This window comes from Sus scrofa, chromosome 15 (assembly GCF_054392235.1).
Source record: "Sus scrofa isolate SSC_HxYL_T2T_F1_AM1 chromosome 15, Sscrofa_HxYL_maternal_Yorkshire_Landrace_v2.0, whole genome shotgun sequence".
Taxonomy (NCBI): domain Eukaryota; kingdom Metazoa; phylum Chordata; class Mammalia; order Artiodactyla; family Suidae; genus Sus; species Sus scrofa.
The window spans coordinates 145491251-145512443 of record NC_139397.1 but is presented as its reverse complement, the minus strand read 5'-3'; the positions used below and the strand labels follow the sequence as shown (position 1 = coordinate 145512443).

The window sequence follows — 21193 nt, the reverse complement described above, 5'->3', positions numbered from 1 at the left end:
TCAGGGCCCCTAGATAACCCATGTACCAGCAGCTCTTGGTCTGTGTGTCTGTCTTTCTGTGTGTCAGCATAACATCAGGGACTGAGCTGCCCACAGCTAGCTGGGGATGGCCACCAGCGGGAGTGAACGGTTCTGACCCAGGCACGGCCACCTGGGGCCAGTCTGGCTCAGGTACTAATTTGTTTTGACTGCAGAGAAAGCATTCCTCCTTTCCAGGCCTGTAAAAGGAGGCAGTTGCCCAAAGCTGCGTTTTTTTCCAGTTCGGTGTCCTTGCACACCACCCGATAGCCCGCTGAAATGCAGATTTCCATTCAGTAGGGCTGCGTGTCTAGCCGGCAACCAGACAACGCTGAGGCCCCAGGTCCTCGACCACACTTTGGTAGAAAGATTGAAATGCCTTTCCAGCCCCTTCCAGCCCCTTCCAGACCCTTCCAGCGCTGACGATCTGTGGTTCAAGCGTCAGATCAAGCGGGGACGTGACGATTCGCTCGGCCCCGGCTCTTCTGCGATCCCAAGGCTGGCTGGTCCTCCATCCGGCTTCCTCTGAGCGGGCCCTGGTCCCTCAGGCTGAAAGCGTCAGGTGGATCACGCATTATCTCCCCCTCGTAGCCAGAAAATTCCAAGGAATGTGAGGTGTGCTGTGGAGGGGGTCTGCTGCTCTGCTGTGACACTTGTCCAAGGGCCTTTCATGAGAACTGTCACATCCCACCTGCGGTGGCCAAGAGGTTAGTAAGAGGCAGCCGGGTCCTGCGCGCGAACACACACGCTCCGCCCAGGCTCCGTCCCCCGCTGCTCCTCTCCAGACTGAAGAGCAGGACCAGCAAGCATCCTGGGCTTAGAGTGACCCCGCGCACCCTGGTGGGGCAGCGGCCTGGGTGGCCTCTGATCTCAGTGTCTCTGATTCTGTGGCTACGGCCACCCTGACCCGCACCGCCACTGCCCCCGGAAGAGGTCCTTTCCTAGTTTTATAACCCAGACTCCTGTCCAAGGAGGGCTGGAGATGAAAAACACCGTTGTCTGTATTCTGCAATTATCCAGAAAAGGCAGAAAACGGGCTTGGTTCTCCAGTGTCGCCAGGGTCTCAACAGGCTGAGGCAGCCTTGGTGGAGGAGGGTGTTCCCATCCTGGCACAGCGGAAACGAATCCGACTAGGAACCATGAGGTTGCGGGTTCGATCCCTGGCCTCGCTCAGTGGGTTAAGGATCCGGTGTTGCCTGTGAGCTGTAGTGTAAGTTGCAGATGCAGCTCAGATCTGGTGTGGCTGTGGCTGTGGCTGTGGCTGTGGTGTAGGCCGGCAGCTATAGCTCCGATTAGACCCCTAGCCTGGGAACCTCCATATGCCACGGGTGCCACCCTAAAAGGACCAAAAAAAAAAAAAAAGACCCAGTTCAGGTGCTGGAGCCTGGTGGGAGGGGCTCCTTGTGCTCCCAGCAGCTCAGAATGGGGGAAGGGGAGCCCACCCGTCGCCCCCACACCACCCATCGTGCTCTGATCCCTCTGTTCCTCCCTTGATGGGGGAGACCTCTTGGGGGTCTTGAGTCTGGGAGGCGGCCTCTTCTTCCCCGGGCTGTGCCCACCAGCCATTCCTGCCAGGAAAGTGGTGGCTGCTGTGTAGGGCCCTGTCTTCGTTCACGTACCCCTGACCCCTCAGGAGACCTTGGAGTTGCACCTTCTGCCGCATGAGGGAGGCTTCAGGAAGCCAGCGGTGTCTCAGGGGATCTGAGGGCCTGGCCAGGCAGATGCTGCCGGAGGAGCAGTTGGTGAGTCAGGTGGGAACCCCACGCCTTTCCTTTCCCCTCAAAACGGGCAAAGGGTCTGGGGAAGGGCACCCAAGGGCAGCCTTCAGTGTCTCACCTCAGAGGATGGAGCTTCAGGGCTCAAAAAGAAGACAAAGAATTTGACCACCAACTCCCCCCAGCCCGAGTCCCCCCTTTGGCCAAGGCGCAGTCGGAAGGCTGCTTGTGTTTGGCTGCTCCTGTTTGTGGTACTAGGGCAAAGGCTTGGCTTCCCTCCCTCCAGACTGCTTTTCACCTTAAAGCCCTCTTTGCATTTTACAGAAATGTGAGTTTCTCCTCTTGAAAGCCTACTGTCATCCACAAAGCTCTTTCTTTGCGGAGACCCCATGCAATGTAAGTCCTATGGCTGATTCTCATCCTCTGGGCATCTGTCTTAGGGTAAACTCCTTCTAGAAATGTGGCCTGTGAGTCTTGCAGGAATGTCTGTTTGCAGAGAGCCAAAGGTTTCCCGAAGGCTCTGGAGTTGGGGCTGCCTGGTTCCTACCCCACTGCCTCCTACTGCTGGGACATGACAAGTTGCTTCAACTCCCCTGTTTCTCAATTTCTCCTCTTCCGTGGGAACATCTTTCTTACAAAGAGCTTAAGGTTGAAGGCACAGGCTCAGGAGACTTGAGTGTGGGTTCGAGTCTAGTTCCACCTGTTTTTAGCTGTGCAGTCTTAGGTCGGTTACTCAATATCTCCATCCCTCAGTTTCTCATCAATAAAAGGGGTCAGTTATGGTACTAGTCCCTTAGGGTTGTTTTGGAGATCGTCTGTTAATATAGCAGCATTGCTTAGGGCAATGCCTGGCACGAAGACTTCCGGTGTTATTGTCATTGTTACCCTGGAAGTAAAGACTTGTGTTGGATCCGTTCCAGTGGTGACCCAAACAGCGCTAACATGGGAGTTCCCCGTCATGGCTCAGTGCTTAATGAACCCAACTAGTATCCATGAGGATTGGGGTTCGATCCCTGGCCTCACGCAGTGGGTTAAGGATCTGGCATTGCCATGAGCTGTGGCGTAGGTCACAGATGCAACTCAGATCTGGCATTGCTGTGGTTGTGCTGTAGGCCGGCAGCTGCAGCTCCAATTCAGCCCCTAGCCTAGGAACCTCCATATGCATTGGGTGCGGCCCCAAAAAGGGGGAAAAAAAAAGTGCTAACATCATTTCTGCGATGGCTTTGTCCCTAGATTCAAGATTATGGTGAGCCCTTTAAAGAAGCCATGTGGCTGGACCTGGTGAAGGAAAGGCTGACTGAGAGAGTGTACACAGTGGCCTGGTTTCTGCGAGACATGCGCCTGATCTTTCGCAACCATCAAATGTTTTACAAGGTAAAGGGCGTTTCCTGCTTCCTTTTCACGTCCTTCCTACTTTCCCCTCATCTCTAGGACGTCAGAGCTTTGCAAGAATTGTACCCAGTCTCGTCCTAGGAAGAGGGCAAAGGGACAAGGCTTATAGAAGGAGGCTGGTTACAAATGCCAGACAGAGAGAGGAGAGTGTCAGAAAGAACAGTGGGAGTTCCCGTTGTGGTTCAGTGCTAACGAACCCGACTAGGATCCATGAGAGTGTGGGTTCGATCCCTGACCTCAATCAGTGGGTTAAGGATCCAGCATTGCCATGAGCTGTGGTGCAGTCAAAGACAGTCAGATCTGGCGCTGCTGTAGCTGTGGTGTAGGTCGGCAGCTGCTGCTCTGATGTGACCCCTAGCCTGGGAACTTCCATATGCTGCAGGTGCAGCCCTTAAAAAAAGAGGAAGAAGAAGAAGAAAGAACAGCAGGCAGGACAGGGGGAGGATCCTTGTAAATGGTACCTGGAAAAAAAAAAAATCCACCCTCAGTTCCACAGAGAGGCAGGCTATTGCCGTGGAGAATTGTCAAATTCATCCTGCCTCCTTGATCAAACGGCGGGGACGGGGGGTGGTGGGCAAGGCAGTATATGCTTACATGATCCTTCATGCCTCAGAAACACAGCAATAAATGAATTAAATGAATCGAGTTGAAATCAATTAAACTTTTAGGATGCTCAAACTTGGATTTTTTTTTTTAACTCCTGAATTTTCAAATGGACTCAAATGTCCAGATTTGCCCTCAGCTGGAGCTGAATCCATCCTTTGCTAATAGGAAGGGTCAGCTAGTTGAGCTATCTTGCAATCCAAGGCATTCTTAACTTTAGTTTGTTGAGTTTATCCTGATTTTAATTTGTACTTGTACAGATCTTTCTTGGGGGAATTCTCATCTCTGCCCAGCCTCCTTCTTTCCCTGCCTGCCATGAGTTGGCATGTCCATGAGTCACAGACTGTAAACTGGCATCCACGAATGGAGCTGGAGGGGGCAAGGGTCAATGCAGGGAACCTCCCAATGCCTGGCACAGTCTTAACCTTTCATGATGGAAGGATCATCCTTCAGAGTGGGCTTTCAAGAAAAACTTTATCCAGAAGTTCCTGTTGTGGCTCAGGTTAAGAATATGACTAGTATCCATGAGAAGGCATGTTTGGTCCCTGGCCTCAGTCAGTGGGTTAAAGGATCCAGTATTGCCTCGAGCTACAGTGTAGGTTGCAGATGTGGCTCAGATATGGTGTTACTATGGCTGTGGTGTAGGTCACGGCTGCAGCCCTGATTCAGCCCCTAGCCTGGGAACTTTCATATGCAGGTGCACACCTTAAAAAAAAAAAAAAGAAAGGAAAGAAAAGAAAGGAAAGAAGAAAAGCTGTATCTCTTTTGCACCAAGCTCAGGCTTTGCAAGGGTCAAAATCAGGTCTTTGGTCTAGATCACCTGTCAGGTCCAAGAGAGACTCCACCAGTTAAGCAGCAGCATCTTCCTGGCCATTCTGCCTGTCTGTTGGGGAAGCATGATGTTAAGGAAAGGTAGGGCAGGGCTCCTGAAAAACAAAGCACCAGTGATTTGATGGTTGTAATCTTTGGTCCTTAGACCTCTGAGTGTTTTCATTTTTCTCTTTTAGGCGTCTGACTTTGGTCAGATAGGACTGGATCTAGAGGCAGAATTTGAAAAGGACCTCAAAAAAATGTTTACTGTTCACGAAGCCAGATGAGAACAGCTTCCAGGTTCCTTCTTGGTCCTGTTCTGGAAGGACTATGGCACCCCAACTTCAAGATCCAGATGATGATTCCCTGGCCATCCTTCGATTGCCAATGAGTTATTGGCCCCCCAAATCCAGATCCTTCATGGTTTTTATCACACCCCCAACTCCTTTCATGGTTTTTCTATGTCTTGCACCTCAAAAAAATTGAATATTTTCTTAATACCATTAAATACCCCATCACAGTGCACATTCTCCCTCATTGTCTCATAAATCTTTTTACAACTGATTTGTTTGAATGGGATCCAAACCACTTCCACACAGTGCATTTGGCTAGTCTGTTTCTTGAGGCTCTTTTAACCTGCAAATTCCCCACCGCCCTTTCCCCTTGCCTTCTACTCATTGTAGATAACCTGGGGTCTTTGTCCTATAAAATTTTCCATATTCTGGATTTTCCTACATCTCTTTAGTGGCAAGTGTTTTTCTCCCTGGCATTTTTTTGTAAACTAGAAGTTAGATCTAGAGACTTGCTTAGATTTGGGCAGGGGGTGATATTTTGATTTGGCTTTTTAGTAGACAGAATTCACAGAGGGGATCTGTATATTCATTTTTATTTTTATTTATTTATTTATTTATTTATTTTTTGCCATTTCTTGGGCTGCTCCCGCGGCATATGGAGGTTCCCAGGCTAGGGGTCTAATCAGAGCTGTAGCTGCCAGGCTACGCCAGAGCCAGAGCAACGCAGGATCCGAGCCGCATCTGCGACCTGCACCACAGCTCAGGGCAATGCCGGATCGTTAACCCACTGAGCAAGGCCAGGGATCCAACCTGCAACCTCATGGTTCCTAGTCAGATTTGTTAACCACTGCACCACGACGGGAACGCCTGTATATTCATTTTTAAAGTTCGGATTGGCCCAGCAGTTTCAGGTGTTATCATTTATTATAATCCATTTATTATATATCCTTTCCCCTGATGACTTTAGTAGCCACTGATGCTTATTGCCTAAAGTCCTTTCATTAGGGTTTGCAAAATGATGGTATTTAGATTCTGCCATTCCTTCTGTATGTATTAGTCAGAATTCTTCTGCAATGAGCTTCCCTTTTACAATATCTGGTTTTATGGAAATATAGTTTGTATAGGAAATGCAGAATAAACACTAGATTCCTTATTCAAAGGGTTCAAGTTAGTGAATTGTTTCCCTAATAACATCTAAAGATAAGCAAGGAGATTTTTTCCTTTCAAGTATCTTGAATTCACGGATTTAAATATATTTAATGCGCTTTAAACCATTGCAGTTAGTATCTCTCTCTTTTTTTTTCTGCCCAAATTGCCCATCTTTAGTAAGCAAGAGTTTCTTCAAGTTGGCTCCTGGGTTGTTTTGAAATGACCTTGGCACTCTTTGATAGTGTATTAGCTATCTATTGCTGTGTAACAAATGATCCCAATGCTTGGTGACTTAATAAAATCACTTTATTGTTCAGTATTCTGTGAATCAGGGATTCGAACAGTGCTCCATGTGGATGCCTTATCTTTGCTCCTCATGGTATTGACTAAGGCCTTGCATGTTTGCACATTGTCATTTCTGCCACATACTATCAGTCCAAGCAAATTACAGAAGGAGGGGAAAATAGGCCGTACCTCTTGATTGGGTTGAATGGCAAAGTCCTATTGCAATGGGAATGTTGCTTGGGAAGAAATGTTGCCACCATCTTCAGAAATGTTCTCCCATAGTCCTCCCTCTGATTGCAGCAATTCACATCCTTCCCACAGGCAAAGAACACTCACTCACCTACCCCAAGAAGTCTCCCTCATTGCAGCCTTGGATCAAAGTCTAGCTCTCATCATCTAAATCAGGTTCAGATCAGATAAGTTTCCTTGGGTGTGGTTCATTGGATGTGGCTCCACAGGTGCACCTTGCCTGGAACCAAAGACCTGTGAACAAAGAGCCATTTAGTCTCCCCTACTTTCCACATGTAGTGGTGACACAGGGACACAATAACATTGTAGACACTTGCATTCAAACAAAGGGAAATGGGTAGCACATAGCAGTCACTGGCCCATAGCAATTCAGAAATCCAGTCAGGTGCATGTTGCCAGGTCCCTTGATCCCAGAAGAGAGAACATTTCCTGAGAAGCCCACAGTTTATAAATATTACGTCCCTCTAATTCCCACTCAACACCACAGGTTTCCTCTATGACTTCTTCCAGTCAATACTGGTGTCTCTCTACTCCCACAGTATATTCACTCATTTGCTCAGCTCTAAACTACAATAATAGTTTCAGAATTTCTACACTCATACCGCAATGGGGGAAAAAAAACTAAGCTGAATTCTCAATTTGTATTTATTTATTTTTGTTTCCATTATATGTTTAATATACATTGCAGAGAGTATTTTTCAGGATTTTGCATTTGTATTTGTAAGTGAGATTGGTTGGTAAGTTTTTGTATATTTCCCTAGTCAGATTTAGAGTTATCTTAGTTTGGTAGAATAACTCATTAAACTTTATGCCTTTTTAATGTTCTGGAATAAATTATAGCCATTTTAAATTAACCAACTCATAAAATGATACAGCCTAGAGTACTTCGGGGGGGTGATATTGATCACATACTCAACTTTTTCATGGTTATTAAACTCTTCAGACAGTCTATTGCTCTTAGAATCAATTCCATGTTTATATTTTTCTAAGGAGCTGTGATTTGCATTTGCTGTTTATAGTTGATCTTATTTCTGTCATCTTATTTTTATTCTTTCTCTTTTGAAAACATTCATTTTTTGGAGTCCTCTGGTGGCCTAGTGGTTAAAGGTTTGGCACTGTCACTGCTGTGGCTCAGGTCACTGCTGTGGTGAGGTTTCAATCCCCACCCTGGGAACTTCTGCGTGTCATGGGCATGGCCAAAAAAATACATATTCATTTTTTGTTCCACATTTACTTTGTGCCCATCTTCTAGTCTTGAAAGCATTGTAATGGTAATTCTTCTAATATTTACTTGTAAGTTTTCCAAATGCATTTTTAACTTATTGTTCAAGTGTCAGAGACAAAAGTAAAATATTTTGATGTGCCACCTATTTAAGCTCCAAGATGTTTGTCACTTTTACACGCCGTGGCTCCCTAGTTCCTATCTATCTGATAGGGATGATGGAGTAGGCACAGGTAGTTGTAGAAGTCCCAATAAAGGACCATAGTTAAAGAGGGGAACTTAGGGGACACTGGGAGATCACTGTAAGTTAATAACTGCTCAAGAAAGCCATCAGCACAAGGCAGGCTTGCTTGACTAGTGGAGGCATAAAATGTGCCTCAGATCATTGGATGGGGAATGAGATGAGGCCTGCATTCAGATTCAGACCAAGGGCAAGAGTTCGAAGGCCACCCTTCTGCTGATTTGAATACACATCTTACCAGATCCGAAGGAGGAGCTACTACGCCTACTAAGGAAGAGGCAGGCTTTTCCAACTCCCACCCCTCCCCCTTGGATGATAAAACTGTAGCCCACCAAGATCCTTGGGGCAGAGCTTCTGTGCCTGCCCATTTGTACCCCTCACAAGTGTATATCCTAATAAATCTATTTTTTGCCTATTGCTTTGTCTCTCACTGAATTCCTTCTGTATGGAGACATGAAGAACCTGAACCTCAGTGAGTCCAGACACAGGGTGAGTGATGCTAATTTAAAACTGTGGGTTTTAAGTCCCAACCTGGGTTTAGGCCAGGTTCAAGTCCCAATCTGCACTCTGGCTAGGTTCAGGCTGATAGCACTATCAGTTTCATATCCACTGTATAATATATGGATATTCATTATTATGATTCTTTTGTCTTTTACTCTATATTAATTACTTTAATTTTATTGTGTCATTATTTTGTTATTTTATTTTATATTCTGTAAATTATGTCATGTCAAACATCATATAATTGAAAAGCAAAAATTAAAAACTTGTGTTACATGATAATCCATGATAACAATATTAATACTTTCTGTTCTCCCTATTTAATTTTACCCACTGGTTTTTTTCTTACTAGAACATCTGCCTACTTTTTTTTTTTCTTCTTTTTTTTTGCTTCACCTTTTTGTTAACAGAAGTATATCTTTAAGTAATTTTAAAATAGGAATACATGGGTAGTTTTTTTAAAAAAAAGGAATACATGGGTGGTATATTTCCAGAGTCTTTATATATTTCAGAATGTCTCTTTTTGTTTCATTAATTAACAACATATCGTGCTACAATATATGTTGTATCACAACTTCTCACCTTCAAAATTGATTTGAACTGTGTTCCACTTTTTTTTTTTTAGGGTCACACCTGTGGCATATGGAGGTTCCCAAGCTAGGGGTCAAGTTGGTACTGTAGCTGCTGGCTTATGCCACAGCCACAGCAACACCAGAATGGAGCTGCTGCATCTGTGACTTACACCACAGCCCAAGGTAATGCCAGATCCTTAACCTGCTGAGCAAGGCCAGGAATCAAAACTGTGACCTCATGGTTCCTAGTCAGATTCGTTTCCACTGCACCATGACAGGAACTCCTGTGTTCCACTGTTTTTGAGCAAATTGTCCTACTGCAGGAGAAAATGTCCTGATAAAAACGTAGAAAAGAGAGACCCTGGCCATGATGACTAAGCAAAGTCTAGTCGACTGCCCCTAACCACCCCTCCCCCACACATCTGCTTCTGCAAACTTGTTTCCGCATCTACTACCTTGCCTGACATCACCCCAGTCCCACTAACCAAGCAGGGACCCAGAAGAGGTAGCCCATAAAAGCCTTGTGAAACCCTTCTTCGGGGCTCAGACTCCAGAGAGCAATCTCCTCTGAGCCCACCGGCATGATAAGCCTGAGTTCTCCAACTCGAGTGCTCGCTTGGTTTCTCGCCCAGTAAAAGAGCTGATACGCTGTGGCGCAGGGCTGCTGGGCAGCTGCCGTAACGCTACAACCCTGAAGTCTGAGTTCAGCCAGAATTCTGTTTCTTTGTTAGTGTGTGGACACATACGGAATTCTCTATTTATCTCTGTCATTATGTGTCTAGTTATTTTTGACAGGATAGGATTCAATGTAATATTCTTATCATTGATCTTGCCTGGCACACAGAATCCTTTCAATATATATATCTGATTCTATTTTCAGCTCCATTACATCTTTCTGATCCATTTGTTCTGGGCTTACTTTCAAGAACATCTATTATCCATATGCTGGCTATCTGTTCTCTATCCTCCCTATTTATCATAAAAAAAAGGAAATTTCAGAAAGCAGTCATCCTCTTAGGTCATAGTATGAGGCTTAAATATATTAATTTAAAAAAATTGCAATTCTGTGGTCAATATTTTAAACCTAATGATCTTGTAGCATTTTAATGATGCTAACTACAAAAAAGTAATAATGCTAATTGCTACCTATTAACCAAGGATATAAACTTATCATCATACTTTTCTTCTTTCAAGACAAAAATAGTCATTGCAAATTGCTAGATTGTTCTGATCTGCCTCCACCCAAGTTCTCCAGAACTGTGAGACATAAATGTCTGTTATTTAAGTCACCCAGTCTGTGTGATGTTGTTAGGCAGTACAAGCTGACTAATACAAGGAGAAACACTTATGTGAGCCCCCACCCCCTCCCCCATGGAAGATTGGGAAGAGCTCAACAGGATCTCCCAGCTTCCCAGTGAGGAACTGGGAGAAAGGGATGTTGCAATTTCCTTTTAGGTACCGACTATCATAGGCTAATAAACAAAGATCCTTTTAGTTCTTATTTCCCAGGGTTTCTGTTGCTGAAACTTAGCCTCTGTCTGCTGGTGCTGAATAGAAACACAGAGACAGAGTTTTGGGTGAAGGGAAAAAAGAGAGCTTTATTGCTTTGCAGGCAAAGGAAGGTCACAGCAGGCTAATGCCCTAAAGACTGTGCCCCCCCCCCCCACACCTTAGGAGAGATTAGGAGGTGGTTTTATAGTTTGGGGAGTGGAGCAATAGGGCCACAGATAAGGATCAGGGTATTATTTCTCAAAGCTGGTGTTTAGTGGCCCTAGGACTGGTTCTGGTGGCTCTCCTTTATGGAATGAAGAAATGCTTCATCAAGCACTCATCTTCCATCGGTTGGATGTTTTAGTTCTGCAGAAGGGCCCACATGTTGTTATGTATATTCCTGGAGGAGGAACCTGGACCCTGCCCCAAGGTTGCCCTCTCATCTCTTGACTGCTCCTCCCTGGTCTCTGCATCCCCTCCCTTTGGAACTCAGGGAAGCAACTGCCATTTGGAACTCAGGGAAGGTCACGGAGGCTGAAGTTGATTCCCTAAAAACAAGAAATGGAGGACACAGAAAACCTTGTGTGCCTAGAAGCCCCACAGGGCACTTCTGTTACATTTCCACAATAGTGTGAACTGTGAAATGGACTGATTTCACCTACGGTCCAGAAAAGGGTAGAGACAGTTTGAAGAAATGCATGTAGTAAAATCGAATTCCTTTTGTGATATGGGAAGGTGACAAAGATGGCCACAGAGATGGCCATTCCTGTGCCATTCTGGGAGGGAACGATGGGTCCTAGAGATGATAATTCCGTAGTATAAGCTTCAGATTGCCGAATCTCTGAGGGGACCACTACAGGTTTCTCTTTCTAGCAAATTCTCAATGCATTATGATAAAAGACCCTCCACCCCACTGCTTTCCCAGTGGGCAGGATTGCCGTGCTTTCAATTATCTTAAATCCATTTGTGGCACTCAGTTTCATTCTGGCACTGATAAAGGTCTCTCTCTGTCCTAGCATGGCTCCGGGTTGCTCTATTACTGGGAGGAAAAAAAAAAATCCCTAAAGAGTTTTTTTATTTCTTTCAGGTTGAAAGTTTCAAGCACTAGCACTTTGGTTGCCATGACAACCAAGACCCCTATCCCTGAACCATCTCTCCTTTTGGCTTCCTTTTGTTCCTGCACTGCTTTCTACACACAAGAGCAGGGGTTGTTTTATTCTGCTTAGCTTAGCTGGTCCTTATCTTTGCCCAGTCCTTCTGAGCTGTAGGCTTAACCCTCCCACCCCTCGCCGGCCTTTTGGTCTCCTGTCGCCCAGGTCCATTGAGTTTCGGCACCCACCTCCTTAAACATTAAAAACTCTTAATGAAACCTGTGTCAGAGCCATCCTTGCAGACAGTGCCAATTGTGCCTCTCTAGGAGCCCCTTCTAGTCCTGTATCCCTTCCTGGTCCACCGTGGTCCCATTCCTTCCTTTCCCCTCTGGCCAGGGGTCCTGAAAGCCCAGGTCAATTCAGGACTGCCTCCACTCAATCTGTGACATGGGAGGTCATAAATGACTCTTAAGTGGTTCTCTGAAGCAGAGCTTCAGAGAGCTTTTGGCAGAGCTAAAGCTGCAAATGGGGAGTTCCTATACTGGCACAGCAGTAACGAATCTGACTAGGAAGCACGAGGTTGTGGGTTTGATCCCTGGCCTCGCTCAGTGGGTTAAGTATCTGGCATTGCCGTGAGCTGTGGGGTAGGTAGCAAACGCAGCTCGGATCTGGCATTGCTGTGGCTGTAGCGTAGGCCGGCAGCAACAGCTCCAATTGGACCCCTAACCTGGGAAATTCCATATGCTGCTGGTGCAGCCCCCCAAAAAAGACAAAAGACAAAAATAAAATAATAAAAAATAAATAAAGCTGCAAAATGGAATAAAGAAAAGCTTTCTGGAGTTTCGATCGTGGCTCAGTGGAAACGAATCTGACTAGCATCCATGAGGATGAAGTTTTGATCCCTGGCCTTGCTCAGGGGGTTAAAGATCTGGCATTGCCATGAGCTGTGGTGTAGGTCACAGGCATGGCTTGGATGTGCTGGAGAATGGCTCGGATTGTCAGTGTTGGATAATGAGACACATGAACACAGGGAGAACTTGACGAGGCTCTTTGCTTCTGCAGAAGGGTGCCGGTACTCAAAAAGCACACGAAGAAGAAAAGACCCTCCCTGTTTATCCCTAACGCAGGTGATGTACCTGTCCCCTTCCCATGGGTCAGGTCAGGGCACACATTCTTCTCGGTTGGCTGATTGAAACAAACTGTTGCAGGGAGAAGAGGTAAAGAGGAAGGGGTCGCAGGAGGGCATCTCTGCCGAAACCGGAGCAAAATGGAGTAACCAAGACTTCCTTTGATAGAAAAAGCATGTTAATTCTCACAGATCTGATAGGGACGGAGTAGGCACAGGGAGTTGTAGAAGTCCCAGCAGATAGAGAGGGAAATCTTGGGGATGTTGGGAGATGAGTGTAAGTTAATAATTGCTCAAGAAAACCATCAGAATGAGACGGGCTTGCTTGACTAGTGGAGGCTCAAGACATTGAGTGGGAGATGGGATGAGGCCTGCATTCAGATTCAGACCAAGGGCAGGAGTTGAGGGCCACCCCTCTGCTGATTTGAATACCCACCTTACTGGTATTACAGCTCCTACTCCAAGAAAGAGGAAGAGGTGGTCTTTTCTGACCCCCACTCCCCTAGGATAATAAAACTGTAGCCCACCGAATCCTGGGGGCAGAGCTTCCATCCCTGCCTGCTTGAAACTCTTCCAAGTGTCCTATCCTAATAAACCTGTGTCTTGCCTAACACTTTATCTTTCGCTGAATTCCTTCTGCTCAGAGGCATGAAGAACCTGAACCTCAGTGAGTCCCGACACTGGGCGAGTGATTCTACTCTAAAACCATGGGTTTAAGTCCCCATCTGGGTTTAGGCTGGATTTGAATCCCAGCACGTGGGTTCAAGTCCAAGTCTCTGTTCTGGCTGGGTTTAGGCCATGAGTGCTGTCAGGTTCAGAGCCAGCATCTCTGTGGCTGTGGCTGTGGTTGTGGCCAGTGGCTACAGCTCCGATTCAACCCCTAGCCTGGGAACTTCCATATGTTGAGGGTATGGCACTAAAAAGAAAAAGAAAAGAAAGAAAAGCTTTTTATCAGGAGCAACTGAAAGAATTATATATGAAGTTCTAGTTCCCCCTCCAGCTGATACTGGAAATTCAACTTTGTAAAATCCAATCTTAGGAGCTGAGAAGGCGTGGTCTCCTGGTCAAGTACACCTGCCCTTGGGAGAGGTAGGCTTAATTGGCTACTAGCATCTGGGCTGAGAACCTTTCTCATATGCTTTCCAAGCTTCTGCAAAGCCAAACCCTGCTGAACAAGCTAATAGCCCACAGGTGGCTGTCGGGTCTGCCTCTGGCCAACCTGGCCAGTCCTGCTGGGGGACTTGGCCCCTCTTCTTCGCTCCCTTGAGCCTTGAGGGGCCCACCTGATTCTCTTTCCTTCTAAAGATGCTCCCTCTCCATCGAATGGGATCTTTCTCCACCTGGAATGGGGTATGTGGGCAGGATTCCCAGCTCTCCCTTCTGTCATTGTCCCTAGGAAATAAAAAAAAAAAAATCAGAGTTCCCACGGTGGCACAGTGGGAACAAATCCAACTAGTATCCATAAGGATGAGGGTTCAACCCCTGGCCTCGATCACTGGGTCAGGAATCCAGTGTTGCCGTGAGCTGTGTTACAGATGGCAGACACCACTCAGATCTGGTGTTGCTGTGGCTGTGGTCTAGCCTGTCAGCTGCAGCTCTGATTCAACCCCTAGCCTGGGCTTTCATATGCCACAGATGTGGCCCTAAAAAGCAAAAAAAAAGAAAAGAAAAGAAAAGAAAAGAAAATCACAGACACTATTCACTTTACCACTGTGAAGCAACACTTGAAATAATGAAATCCAAGAAGCCGTTGTCTTACTCATCTTTCCTCTGGTCTCAAGGGATTCCTTGATCTCAGGAGCCATCTCGAAAAGGGAACACCACTCAGTGGGGCTTTCCCAGCCTGACTCCTCGGGCCTTGTGCCAATATGCGTCCTGGTTGGATAAAACCAGGGCTAGGATGCATTTACCCTGGGGACACCTTGCCGCATGAGCAGCCACAGGCATCTGATTATTTACAGAGAGGTTGAGCGGGAACTCTCTCCATCATCCAAATGTGACAGACATGGAGGCCAATTTGCCAGAAGAGAGCACAAGCCCACAAGCAAGGGCTCAGTGGTGAGGACAGTGACCCAAGCAAGGACACAGGGCCTGAGGATCAGAGGAAGGGGCAGCTGTGTGTCCACCACGTCAGCTGATGCCAGACCGCGTCAGTGTCTGTTTAATGTGGAGTGGCGGTTTGACACACCAAATGCTGCAGCATCTAGTGGGGGAGATGAAGCAGAAATGTTCTTAGTTCACAAAGGCGACAGTGAGGTTTCCAACTTCAGGCACAGCAATGGTTCTCCAGGCTCTGCAGCCCGAGGCAGAGGCAGGCATCCAGGTCCAGGCACTGCGGTTGCAGCATCCGGATCCAGGACAGCTACGGTGCCCAGCTGTCAGGGTGCAGACAGAGAGGGCTGGCTCACCTGGCCCTATGACAGGGTTCTGGACTCGTTCATGGGCCCATGGACTTGTCCCGGAGAGCATGGGAACCTGGTCTCTCAGCCCTCAGTAGGTGGGTTCTGGCAGCCAGTGAAAGGAGCCTCAGGTCAGTGGGCGTGTGTTGGTACTTACCTACACGAAAAGCCAGAGATGCACAGCATAAGCTCACATCCTCCTAAAAAGTCAGGCAGAGGACTGGTCCTAAGAGAGGACAGGCCAATCCTTGGCACCTGCCAGGATCCATGAACCCTGCACTTTCTCAGACAGAGCCTAAGGGCAGATTTAGCCTTTTGTTTCTTTTCTTTTCTTTTTTTAGGGCCACACCTGCCGCATATGGAAGTTCCCAAGCTAGGTGTCCAATTGGAACTACAGCTGCCGGCCTACGTCACAGCCACAGCAACGCCAGATCCTGAGCCGCGTCGGCAACCCACACCACAGCTCATGGCAACGCCGGATCCTTAACCCAGTGAGCAAGGCCAGGGATCGAACCTGCATCCTCATGGATCCTAATCAGGTTCTTTAACCGCTGAGCCAGGAAGGGGGCTCCAGATGTAGCTATTTCTGTATCTGGACCATGACCCTGTTTGTTTATGCAGCCAGTGCTTGAAATCAACGTCATCTGTTTCCAGTTCCTCAAAGCAGTTTGCCCTGGACCCTTTAGCCCTGGTTCAGAGCTCTTTCGGGTAGAGCAGATCACAGGGAAGAGGTTTCCTGCTGTCTGGATAGACTCAGAAGCCAGCTCTGAGAGGAGCAGTCACCAGGGACTTCTGCAGGTGATGGTACAATGCTGCTCCACCACCAGGGGGCAGTGTGAGTCCTCTCCACAGACACTAGGTGGTAAAACTCCTGTGGGAGCTAAGAACTGGGAAGACCTAGTGAGGGCTTTTAAAGGGGGCAAAGATGCTCTCAGAGGCTCTGGAATTGAGCATCCAGTAACAGGAGAGCCAACCAAGGACGTGTGCCAGATCTTCTCCAGATTAGATGAGCTAAGAATAACCAGCTGGACAGCGGTCGTTAGACACACGCTTGTGCCTCTGACATTTAAGTAAGGATTTCCTTGCCACGACGGGAGATGCCTTCTGTTCTTTGCCACACCCTCACAGCTAGCATAATGTAACAACAGAGGTGTGATAGGCATCTTGGGCTGGAAAGAGGGCCGTGCAGGCTAGCTTCTCATTTAAACACACTGGGGTCTGGTGGTAGGACCACCCTGCCGATAGCCAAGGGCATCCTCAAACCTGGATTCTAGCATCTCATTTTCAAGAATGGCCCACCAGCTGGACTCTCCAGAACGCCGAAGGTCAAGGATCTGGTAAGGAAGCTGCACCAGTAAAGGGTCTTCGGCCCCAATAAAGTATGTTTGACCAGATGGTGCTGGAGAGGAGTCCCCTGCACTTCTGACCACTTCCCATAGAGGGGGTCCGTGGACCACTGCTCCTAGGTCCCTGGCCCTGGAGGAGAATCTCTGTGATTGAGGCCCAGGAAGTGGTATTTTTAAGAAGTTTTCTTTTTTTGGGGGGGGGGTGTCCATTTATTTTTATTTTATTTTTCTTAAAGTATGGTTGATTTTGGGAGTTCCCATCATAGCTCAGTGGTTAACGAACCCAACTAGCATTCATGAGGACTGGGAAGGCAGCTATGCACACCACTATACCACCAACGCTACTTCCATGAGGACTCAGGTTCAATCCTTGGCCTTGCTCAGTGGGTTAAGGATCCAGCATTGCCATGAGCTGAGGCGTAGGTTGCAGATGTGGCTCAGGTCCCGAGTTGCTGTGGCTCTCGTCTAGGCCAGTGGCTACAGCTCTAATTCGACCCCGAGCCTGGGAACCTCCATGTGCCGCAGGTGCAGCTCTAAAAATACAATAAATAAATAAATTAATACATACATACATAAATGTAGTTGATTTACAATGTTGTGCCAATTTCTGCTATACACCAAAGTGACCCAATCATATGTGTGTGTGTGTATATATACATATATATATATTCCTTTTCTTATATTATCTTTCATCATGGTATCCCAAAAGACTGAATATAGTTTCTCACAGTTTTGGGGTTTTTTTTTTTTTTTTTTTTTTTTTGCTTTTAAGGGCTGTATCCACAGCATATGGAAATTCCCAGGCTAGGGGTTAGTTCCTTATATTTTTAACAATTAAGTTTGGCATCAATTGCCCTAAGATAAGACTGGCCTTTATCTTTTGACAAAGGAACAAATCTAATGTGCCCGTGGTGCTGGCAGCAGGAGAGCCCGCAACTTAATAACAAAAGCTGGCCTAGCCCTGGGTTTCTGGTTTGGTTGATTACGTGGTTATTCTGTTTAGCTTTAATATTTTGTGGTTTATTTAAGCATTTATTTAAGTATAATCAGTTTTCAGAAACAGTAGTGAGAAAGGAATATGGCCATTTGCAGAAGGAACTATACTAGGAAGAGAAACCCATTGAGAAGAAGGGGGAAAGGGAGAAAAGCAGCCAGTAGGGTGGGAGGGGGACAATATGGGAGAGGAAAAAAGACCATTTTGAGCAGCTGTCAACAGGACTTCAGAAAGATGGGCAAGCAGATCTTTAAGCTGCTTTGCTGTGAGTCAGTCTCAAGAGACTTGAGATGAGGCTTCTCTTGGATGTTGGGCTGGTATTATACCTGATATCACCCCAAGGTGGCTACCAGGCACCTCCGTTATATTTGGGCTACAGGCAGTTGTGAAAAACAAGGGATTCAGAACATCGACAGGTCTTGGGTAGAAAGGCTTTACTGCAGTGGCTTCACAGGGAAGCAAGAAGTAAAGACAGGAGGGGACCCAGAGCTAAGAGCCAGAGGCTCCAAAGAGGCACTGAAGCAGCAACATCTTGACAGAAACACGGGATGCCCACCATGGAGGGACCAGGTGAAGAAGGGAGAGGGCTGGGAGTTGCCCCTGGTATACCACCTCTTCCTTCTTAGTGCTTCAAAGGAGCAAGTTCACTGTCAAGGCTTTTCAGGGGGTGAAGTGGGGGTGGGGAGAAGGTGAGTGGGTGATGATGCAGTTTAGGCTTCAGTTTCTGGTCTGAGATACCTAAAATCAAAACGTACTTTACCCTGCAGAATTCATTTCCTACTGACACCTGCTCCTGATCCCCAGGGAGGATTCCTGGTTCTCTTTAGCTGCCAGAATCCTTCAACTTAACTTTCTTCTCTTTAGCCATTTAGCATGGTCTATTTCATTGAAGTCATTTCTCGAGAACTACTAAGCCTGGCTTGGATTTTATTCTGCTAAGAGAACACCTGCCTTCAGCTCTGGAGTATGTCAAGTTTTTTTTCACTGACGGATCATGGAGGGTGCCCAGACCCAAATTAGTCATCCCAAGTTCTCAGAAGGAAAGACATGTCATTGGACCCAACCATGTATGCAAAGTGCCTGGCACACAGGGGTGACTCAGTGAAGCTGAGTCGTTGCCATTCCCTGAGATAAGCAGCAGCTCCTTGCCCTTGACTTGCATGTCCCAGGTCCCACCTCACCATCTGCAGGGCACAACGACCAGTTTCAGTCATGCTGGCCAGACTCCATGGCCCCTGGCCCTGCTGACGTCAGGCAGGGGGCCCCGCGAAGAGAACAGTCACCCCTACCCCAGCCCAGGGGCTCACTAGACACCCAGGGAAGTAGATGATATAGTTCTAAAACTGTATATACGTATAAAGAGAAATAGAAATTTCAGAATTCCCCTTGTGGCTCAGCGGTAACGAAGGAGACTAGTATTGATGAGGACTCGGGTTTAATCCCTGGCCTTGCTCAGTGGGGTAAGAATCTAGTGTTGCCATGAGCTCTGATGTAGGTCACAGACAAGGCTCAGATCCTGTGTTGCTGTGGCTGTGGTGTAGGCCAGTGGCTACAGCTCCGATTCAAACCCTAGCCTGGGAACTTCCAAATGTTGCAGGTGTGGCCCTAAAAAGACAGATGGATAGATAGCTAAATAAATAAATACATAAATTTCTCCCTCTCTCCACGTGTGCGTGCACACACACACACACACACACACACACACACACAAGTATATACAGTATACTTAAACTTAGGAAATGTGTACAACCTATATGTCATAGCTAGAAATGAAATTTCCTTTAAAACTAGCCTTATTTATTTATTTATTTATTGTCTTTCATCCTTTTAGGGCCGCACCCACAGCATGTGGAGGTTCCCAGGCTAGGGGTCGAATCAGAGCTACAGCTGCCTGCCACAGCAACACCAGATCCCAGCCGTGTCTGCGACCTACACCACAGCTCACAGCAACGCCGGATCCTTAACCCACTGAGTGAGGCCATGGATTGAACCCGCAACCTCATGGTTCCTAGTCGGATTCGTTAACCACTGAGCCATGATGGGAACTCCTTTTTTTTTTTTTTTTTTTAACTAGCTTTTAGCAAATTATGACTAATTAGCTTTTAGCAAATTATGACTAATAAATGGCTGGCCTAGTTTATAGTTAAGTGGTTAACTTTATAGTAAATAGCAGGGCATGATAGGATTTGAGCAGGAAACAACTTGATTCTTTTCCCAGGGCCCATTCCAACCCCATTTGTGGATTCAACTTTACTTCCTCTTCGACAAAAACTTGCCTGCGATCTTGGATCCTATACTTTTGCCTATTGCGCTTTTTAAAATTATATTTATAAATAATATACAAGATAAAATTTACCATAATAACCATTTTAAGTGTACAATTCATCCGTAAGTATATTCACATTGTTGTGAAACAGATTTCCAGAATTTTTCACCTGAAAATAATTTCATCTGAAAGTCGATATGCATTAAACAACACCCATTTTCTCCTCCTTTCAGACCTTCAGAACCACCATTCTACTTTCTGTTTCCATGAATTCAAGTACTTTGATTATCTCGAATAAATGGATTCAGAGAGCGTTTATCTCTTTGTGACTGATTTATTTCACTTAGCAGGATATCCCCAAGTTCATTCATATTGTAGCCTGTGACAGAATTTCGTCCCTTCTGAAGGATGAATGCTATTCTATTGCATGCATATGCCACATTTTTTTTTCCATCCATTGATGGATTTGGGGGTTGCTTCCACCACTTGGCTTATTGCGAATAGCGCTGTGATAAACATGAATATGTGCAATTATCTTTTCTAGGCTCTGCTTTCAGTTCTTTTGGATCTGTACTCAGAAGTAGGATTGCTGGATCGTGTGATGGTTCTATTTTTAACTTTCTGAGGGACTTTTATACCGCTTTCTAGAGGGTTTGTACTATTTTACAAGCGCAGCAAGAGTGCACAGGGGTTCCAGTTTCTCCTCGTCCTTGCCAACACTTGCTTCCTGTTGTTTCTATAATAGCCATCCAAATGAGTATGAGGTGCTGTTTCCTGGCTCTTTTGATGAGCGTTTGGTCTCGTCATTCTTAAATAGTAAAAGTCCTTTGATCATTTTCAGCTCCAAAGAACAATCTCATTTTGTAAATGTGACAGGCAGAAAAACATCCCCTACTCTGGCAAAGATGTAGCGATCCCTAATCGCTGGATCCTGTGGATATTTTGCTCCAGCACAAGGGTAAATTAAGGTTACAGTTGGAATTGAGGTTTCTACAGCTCTCTTAATCCCCAGGTGGCTTTTCCAGAACTAGAAGAGATGGAGGCTGGGTGGAAATGTAAGGGCCAGGAAAGACCATATTTTTTTTCTTTTTTTTTAAGTTTTTTGGGCCACATTTGCAGCATATGGAAGTTTCCAGGCTAGTGGTCAAAGTGGAGCTGTAGCTATCAGCCTAAGCCATAGCCACAGCAATGCAGGATCCAAGCCACGTCTGCAACCTACATCACAGGTCACAGCAACACCGGATCCTTAACCCACTAAGCAAGGCCAGGGATTGAACCCACATCCTCCTGAATAGCAGTAAGGTTTGTAACCCACTGAGCCTCAGTAAGAACCCCATTCAACATTTACTTATGGTGATATTTTAGACTACTTTTCTGTCCTTGCTTTTTAAAACTGGGCCCAAGTTCATTCTTCATTAGTCAATATATGT

At 46.3% G+C, this 21193-nt stretch overlaps 1 protein-coding gene across 6 annotated transcripts in view; it reads left to right on the top strand.

The window, feature by feature from the left end:
- The window catches only part of SP110 (SP110 nuclear body protein), a 56655-nt gene extending 51592 nt beyond the window's left edge, over nucleotides 1-5063 (top strand). For 3 of the 6 annotated variants that reach the window (XM_085000658.1, XM_021075649.2, XM_021075647.2), the window contains 5 exons: nucleotides 610-725; nucleotides 1652-1760; nucleotides 2058-2129; nucleotides 2967-3107; nucleotides 4736-5063. In XM_085000658.1, coding sequence (XP_084856784.1) covers nucleotides 610-725; nucleotides 1652-1760; nucleotides 2058-2129; nucleotides 2967-3107; nucleotides 4736-4825 — 528 coding nt within the window. In that variant the 3' untranslated portion in view covers nucleotides 4826-5063. Of the gene's footprint in view, nucleotides 1-609; nucleotides 726-1651; nucleotides 1770-2057; nucleotides 2130-2966; nucleotides 3108-4735 lie in introns of all 6 variants that reach the window. The other 3 variants (XM_085000657.1, XM_021075648.2, XM_021075646.2) reach the window with 1 other exon arrangement.
- The last annotated feature ends 16130 nt before the right edge of the window (nucleotides 5064-21193 follow it).